The 7990-nt window shown below is 33.2% G+C and overlaps 1 protein-coding gene across 1 annotated transcript; it reads right to left on the bottom strand.

Annotated features, from left to right (window-relative positions):
- Nucleotides 1-2509: 2509 nt before the first annotated feature.
- On the bottom strand, nucleotides 2510-4511 carry LOC119685467 (apoptosis-inducing factor 3-like; the record flags this gene model as incomplete). Its single annotated transcript, XM_038099756.1, is given in 2 exon segments — nucleotides 2510-3363; nucleotides 3595-4511. Coding segments are annotated over 2 exon segments (1688 nt in total), but the record flags the coding sequence as incomplete, so codon positions are not given.
- Between the last annotated feature and the right edge of the window lie 3479 nt (nucleotides 4512-7990).

The following is a 7990-nucleotide window of genomic DNA, read 5'->3' as shown; positions in this document are numbered from 1 at the left end:
TATTTCGAGAAATGAGTTGTAAAGATATAGCATTGCCATATATCGATGATGTTATAATACCAGCGCAAGACGAAGAAGAAGCTGTAGACCGTTTAAAAATCGTTTTTGATTTATGTGAGCAGTACGGACTAGAAATAAATCTTAAGAAATGCCAGTTCCTACAAAGACGTGTTGAGTTCCTTGGGCATGTTATATGCAATCAGAAAATCGAGCCGTCTCCAGCAAAAATTGAAGCACTCATGAGGTTTAAGTTGCCAGAAAATGTAAAACAGTTGGAAAGTTTCCTTGGCTTAGCAGGTTACTTTCGTAAATTTGTACCTAATTTTTCAATTATTGCGAAGCCACTTAGTGATCTTCGTAAACAAGGTCGCAAATTCGAAATCAAAGATGAACAAAAATTAGCATTCAGACAGTTGAAAACAATTTTAAGTGAGCAACCGGTATTAAGTATTTTCAACCAACAATATGAAATCGAAGTGCACACTGATGCATCGATCGATGGTTATGGAGCAGTGCTCATGCAAAAACTTGCAGAGGATGGTAGATTTCATCCGGTGTACTACATGAGTAAGAAAACGACGGATGCAGAACGCAAATATTGTAGCTATGAGTTAGAAGTGTTAGCTATAATTGAGGCTTTAAAAAAATTTCGTATTTATTTATTGGGTCAGCAATTCAAATTGGTTACGGACTGTAATGCATTCACAAAGACGCTGGACAAGAAGGACTTATGCACGAGAGTGGCGCGATGGGTTTTTTTTTTTGCAAGAGTATAATTACACAGTAGAACATCGTCCTGGTTCTCAAATGCGACACGTGGACGCACTCAGTAGAATGATGATGATTGATACAGACAGCATATTATGGCGAATACAACAAGCGCAAGCACAAGATGAACATCTAAGAGCAATAATTGAGATACTCAAGAAAGAAAATAAGACTTACAACGATTATATTATAAAATCTGGTGTCCTGTACAAACTTGTTAATGATGTTGAATTAATTGTAATTCCAGTAGGTATGCAGAGGCAAATAATCAGTCAAGTACATGAAAGAGGTCATTTCGCTATTAAAAAACTAAAGAGCTGATCTGTAAATACTACTTCATACCGAACGTTGAAGATAAAATTCAGAAAATTATTGAATGTTGTATCCCGTGTATACTTAGTAATCGCAAACGAGGTAAGCAAGAAGGTCTGTTGCACCCACTACAAAAAGAAGAGATTCCGCTGTATACGTTCCATATCGACTTCTTAGGACCGTTGGAATCAACAAACAAAAATTACAAGTACATTTTAGCTGTGGTGGACGCATTTACGAAATTTTGCTGGCTATACGCGACTAAATCAACTACAGCGAATGAAGTCATCGCAAAATTGTGTATTCAAAGTATGACGTTCGGAAATCCCGCATTCATCATATCGGACAGAGGCTCAGCTTTCACCTCTCAAGATTTTCTAAGCTATTGTGACGATGAAGGTATTAAGCTGATTAAGACGACAACTGGCTTACCGAGAGTGAATGGGCAAGTGGAGAGATTGAACGCTGTTATTACTTCAGTACTCACAAAACTCAGTATCGATGACCCTACGAAGTAGTATAAGTATGTTGACCGGGTACAGCGAGCAATTAATTCGACGTTCTCCAGAAGCATTCAGACTACGCCGTTCGAGTTGTTAATTGGAGTAAAAATGCGTACTAAAGATGATCACCAGTTGCAAGCACTTATTTACAACGAGATGATCATGATATTTAGCGAAAATCGCGACGATTTACGTGCTAAAGCCAAAACACAGATAGTAAAATTGCAAGACGAAAATAAAAAAACGTATAACCTACGACGCAAAAAAGCTAGGCAGTATGCCGTTGACGACCTAGTTGCTGTCAAACGTACACAATTCGGTAGTGGTCTTAAGTTGAAACCAAAATTTTTGGGTCCATACAAAGTTGTGAAAATTAAATCAAATAATTCTTATGATGTTCAGAAGATAGGTAATTCCGATGGTCCGAAAAATACTTCAACTTGTGCAGAATATATGAAGCCGTGGTCTAACAATGAAAACCTCGGAGCATTCGAGGCGAATGCTTGATCAGGAAGGCCGAATGTGGGGTGTGTTTGTGCAGTACGACAAGAGAGCAGAACAAACGAATTCTTGTTGCCATGACTACAAAGAGAAGAGGTAGTCAGTCGCTTCGTGGTGTTCAGCGAAAACGGTCGAGTAGCGCGAAACATTTTTTTCTTATATACATTTTGTAATTTTGTATCACTCTAATTTAATTTAATTGTATTAATGTTTTTAAAATCAACTTTCAAATCAATATAGTAATAAAATTCCTACATATTTATATATAAATGCACATATATGTATATGAATACATATATATATATATATAAATACATATTATGTTAGTTTATCATTTGAGTGAAGAGTATCAACATGTAGGTAAATTCTAACCTTTTGTTATTAAATATATTTGTTATGTATTGTAATAATATTTATGTGTATTCACTGTACAAATACTTAAAATTTAATAATACAAAATAAATTAACAAGTTTGAATATAAATAAAATAACAATTTCATATTAGAGTTCAATAATTCATGGCGGGTAACTTGCATGGCGCATCTGCATTCATATTTTTGGTCCATGCAGTCGGGTCTTCCTTTCCTTCAATATCAGATCGATGTAAGCATTTATCCTGAGCTTGCAATTCGGCAAATTGTGCAACAATTGGATCACGTCCACAAGAAGCAACCGCTATGACTTTATTATTCGAATTCAAGTAATATGCAACAAATTTAAAATTTGGCAAGTCACCTTCGATAAGCACATCCGAATATTTTCCATATCCAGCATAACGAAGGCCTTTTCCAAATATCATGGTGAAAAAAAATGGAATGCTCTTAAGCTTTATTTGGGTTTGGCCGACCATGTTAATGGCAGCAATACGTCCGTGATACTGTGCAAGTTGTATGTGACCGATGTGGGTTCTTTGGTTTCCATTTGAAAAAACGGGTGCGTTAGCAATATCTCCACCTGCGAACACAGATGGAACATTAGTCATTAGATACATATCCGTATTTATTGTCCCGTTGGCGTTAAGTTCAACACCAGACTCTTTAAGAAAATCTGTGTAAAACTTTGAGCCAGTACCCATAATAAGAAGGTCACATGGTAATTTCGATCCATCTTTTAAGATCACTTCCTTCACTTTATTATCATCGCTACCGAAGATTTCAGTTATTCCGCTGTTCGTTATTATTTTCACACCATTTTCAGTGAAAAGATCAAGTATTCGCTGACCGATTTCTTTACCAAAACTAGCCAATAGTGGCACCTCATCGCGAGCAATGACAGTAACCTATAAAACAAATGTTCAGTTAATAATTACTACAAATAATATTTGAAATATAGTAATAAAGTATAGTACTAAGTTTACTTCATGATTCATGCAAGTGAAAGTTCAGAAAGTCAAAAGTGGAAAAATATGAAACTTAAAAAGATGTACCTTATAAGCTAAAAGTAAGTGCAGGTAGGCAAATGGGAAAAAAGTTTAATACCATAGACATTATTGGTCTACGCCCATACTTACGCTTTTCACTTTTTTAGCAAGATATGCTGCACTTTCCAATGCAATAAAGCTGCTACCAAGACACACGACATTTTTTTCAGCATCAACAAAATTATTTATAAAATCGGCATCCGAATGATCTCGAACAGTTACTACATTATTTAAATCGGCACCTTTGATTGGTGGTTTTATTGGGCAACAGCCAGTTGCGATAAATATTTTATCGTATTGTATTAATTTTCCATTGGAACATAAAACGGTCTTACATTCAATATCCAATTTAGTAGCCTCAACGCCGACCATGGTTTCTATGCTATGTTCATTGTAAAACGATGAATTACGATACTCAATTTTTCCGAGTTCAATATTCATTGATTTAGAAACTTTAATGCGATCATATGGTAAAGCGTTCTCCCGGCAAATCATAATTACACGACCAGTGAAGCCTTCCTGACGTAATGTTTCTGCACAAACAGCACCAGCCGGGCCACCGCCAACAACAACATAAGTTAAATTAGTTTCAGGACAATACGAAGCCATATTTTTAAGCCGTTTGCTTTCTGTTAGGTCCACCTTTTTAGCTCTAACTTTTACTTCCCCAGTTGTCTCCACTTGAACGTTAAAGCAAGGTAACGAATCCAAGCCGGGAAAATCTTCAATATCTCCCGTTTTTATATTAAAACAAGCACCATGCCAAGGGCAACGTACATGTCCTTGGCCCAATACGCCAGTATGCAATGGTGCTCCGTAATGCGAACATTTATTACCAACTGCCGAAAGTTCACCATTTTGTTTTATTAATAATACTTTTGTGTCTTCATTGAAATCGAACACCTTCATCTCATTTTCCTGTATATCCGCCTGGTTGCATAAAGTCACATATTCTGTATAGACTGACATGTTGTTCTCTTTGAGTGTTTGATATGATCCTGTCGTACCTACAAATTTATTTCTGATTATTATTTTATTACTGTTTCTATAAACTAAAATATTTAATTTGTAATTTGAATATATACATATATATATATATACCCGCTAGATTCAATTATCATAAAAAAATGTTTTAAATTTCAAGGCAATCTTTTGGATTATTTTATAAATTTAATATTCTGGAATTTCTGAAATTTACAGATAAAATGTATGAAGTTGGATTTATGAGAGTTCATAATTTGTTATTAATTGGAATGAATCATCTTTCACTATTTTACCATCTACCCACCAATTTACTTGCGTGTGAAGGGCACAATAAGACATTTTCAAGGCTGCAAAGAACATAAACGAATTAATTTATTTATTTTAATTGATTTTTTCTAAACTTATTTTGTGTTGCGTGCAGTTTTATTTCAAAACATTAAAACAACACGATACAATTAAGTTCGAATGTGTTAATAAAACAACTTTATTAACCTTCTATTAAAATTTCGACTTTATTCTAAAGTTGTCAAAATAAGATGTAAGATGTAATCAGGACGACACAAGAAATAAGGGCAATCAAAGCTAAAAATGTGTAATCCATGTACTTAAAAATTCAAAAAAAAAGCAAAGAAGTTAAGCAAATTACTCATTCGAACATAATTAAAACAATCTGAGTTATTAGGAAATTGAGGGTCAATTTCACAGCAACTTTAGTCTGAATACTGACTTTAATGGCGACTATGTCATCAACTTTCCTGACTCGATTTACCTATATTTAAATAAGTTTCAAATCTTATATTACGTCTGCGAAATCAGCCATTAATAATTAAAAAATTTGGAGGAGCCGTCTATGCATAAAATGGCATAACACTTATAAATGATGCCTTTAGTTGCCACTATAGCTTCTTTCTCTTGGTCCTTTTTCCCGAAAGAACTTTCTCCTTTTCTAATATATACCAGATGGAGGGGACTGCATAAAAACTTTATAAAACACAGATAAACAATATATGACAAGTCAATTAAACAAAATATATATATTCCATATACATACATATGTATATTAATTGTAAATCACGTAAAGGCAATAAAACGGTTGCAATGGTATAAGTATATAACCATGCAGAAATGAATCACATGTAGAATAATATAACGTCTTCTACAAAGAGAAAGAAAAATGAACAACTATGGTAATACAGTTAATTCATTTAGAATATATGATACATCACAAGAATTCTAATCAATTTAATTTTATAATTATAAGTTTTTTTACATTTTGCAATTTTTTGTTAATTAAGATTTAAGTCATGATAATTTACAATTTAGATAGTTCTCCGTGCAGAGAGTTACTCTTTTTTATTTAAATTATGATTTTATTATAATATCTGAAGCGGCGTTTTCCTTTTCAGCCTCGTAAAAATTGTTGAGGGGCATCAAATTCGAAACAAGAGTTTTTGGAATGATTTTATATTCTTTTATGATATTTTCTGGCTACCTTTTTATTTTATCTTTTACCGGAATTACCATCGGACTAAGGTCCCGATGGATTTGGATGTTGGTTACATGGAGCGTTCACCATTTCTTGTAGAGTTTTAAACTGGAATCTTTGGAGAATTTCGATGATAGATGTTGAGGCTGTTCCCCATAGTTGAATGCCATTTATTTTTTAGGGATACTGAACATTTTTCATTAAGTAGATAAAACACTTTTCTGTATTCGATTCCAAAGTATATTCTTTTGTTAAAAAAGTATATTTTCCATGCCAGTCCATATTATTAAGTTTAATTTCCGGGCAGGTATCTCTTCTCATTGTAAATGTGACATGAGTAGATTTTGTTGCATTTGATTTCCTGCGCCAATGCTTAAACCATTTTGATATATGATCAAGATCAGCTTGTAGTTTAGAAGAGGCTACAGAGAGATCGATTGCAAATGTACCAGTTGGAATTCCTGCCGTTTTCGGTAAATCGTAAATCGGATTAAGTACACTGCCTTGTGGTACTCCAGTTTTAATACCATGTAAACAAGACATTTTATTCTCGTTGTTGACATAAAAGAGTCTTTACAATAGATACGAATTTATGAACGTATAATTTAAATGGCAGAAGCCTTTTAAATTTAAAGAAAAGTCCTTAGTGCCATACATGATCAAATGCTTGAGATTTGTCCAAAAACGCTGCTGACCACTATTCTTCTTCCTCAACAATTCTATGAATTTGTTCTACCGTTGAATGTTTTCTTTGAATCCAAGCTGATGCTTCGGAATTATTCGTTTTTACTAAATTATCGATATAAGACGTTTTAAGAACAGCATCTCAAGATTTTTTTGGAAGAATGGGAAGGAGACTTACTGAACGATAAGATTTAACGTCTTCAGCTGATTCCCTGGTCTTAGTATCATCTTTATTTTGGCAACTTTCTGTTGAGCTGTGATGCAGCTTTCTAACAAGCATACGTTTAGCATACGGATAATAAATATTAAAGCAACATATAGAAGTTTTTTAAGGATTTTAGCAATTATGAGGTCATAACTAGGTGCTTTTCGATTTTTAAGAGATTTTAAGAGAAATTATTTTTTGTTTTTTAATTTCTTAATTGGTAATTCCATTTGGTAAGTTTCTTACAAAAAATTGAAAACATTTACATCTATTGGTAGATCGCTAGCCATATCATGTGGAGCAGAAACGCCCAAGTATTATCTAGTTTTTTAAGTGAAGGTCGATAATCTATTGTATTATTTACTCTTTTATTTGCTTTCCATAAAGAATGGTTAGATAAGTAGGACGTGTCAAGGCTATGGAAGAATTGCTGCGTATCTTGTTTCGTTTGTTGTTTTAGATGCCTTTAGATCTTTAGTAATTTTGTTAAGTTTCCTTTTGTTTTCAGGAAATCTGGCTTCGATTCCATATTATTCTAGCCTCGCGTTTATCTTTTAGTTTTTTTGTGATCTCCTCAGCATAAATTACAGTTTATGCAGTTTCCTTCACTTATTCTAAAATCAAAGCCATATAATTTGTTATTCTTTTAGAAATTATATTTATATTCCACATTTAATTTAATCATTAACGCATTAAGTATCAGGCAATTTAAGACTTGAAAAATATATAATATTCTTTGCATATTAAAAAATATTCAAAACTAGCCGTGTGGTTCACCGCATGGTGGTCCGAAATGGGTTAATCTAATCACTAGTTGACAATTGTCTCTCTTAAGGTAAGCAAAGGTCATAGTTACAGTTTCTTATAAATTTAATTGTACTTATATTCACACAAATGGTTACTCATTTTTTCGTCATTTGTTTATAATTTAATTCATATTATGCTTACAGAATTGTTATTTTCAAGTGGTTACACATTATAGATTCCTTTTTTAAAATTTGTGTAATTTATGTTTTGTCAGCCAAACCTTCCACTTGGGAAACAACTTCTTTAAAATTTCTATTCCAAAACTCCTTTAAGAGTGTATCGTCTACAATTCTTAAGATTACAAGAAACAACTTCTGTCA

Source organism: Teleopsis dalmanni, chromosome 1, assembly GCF_002237135.1.
Source record: "Teleopsis dalmanni isolate 2A chromosome 1, ASM223713v2, whole genome shotgun sequence".
NCBI classification, from domain to species: domain Eukaryota; kingdom Metazoa; phylum Arthropoda; class Insecta; order Diptera; family Diopsidae; genus Teleopsis; species Teleopsis dalmanni.
Note: the sequence above shows the minus strand (reverse complement) of the source record. Positions and strands in the feature narration are given on the sequence as shown.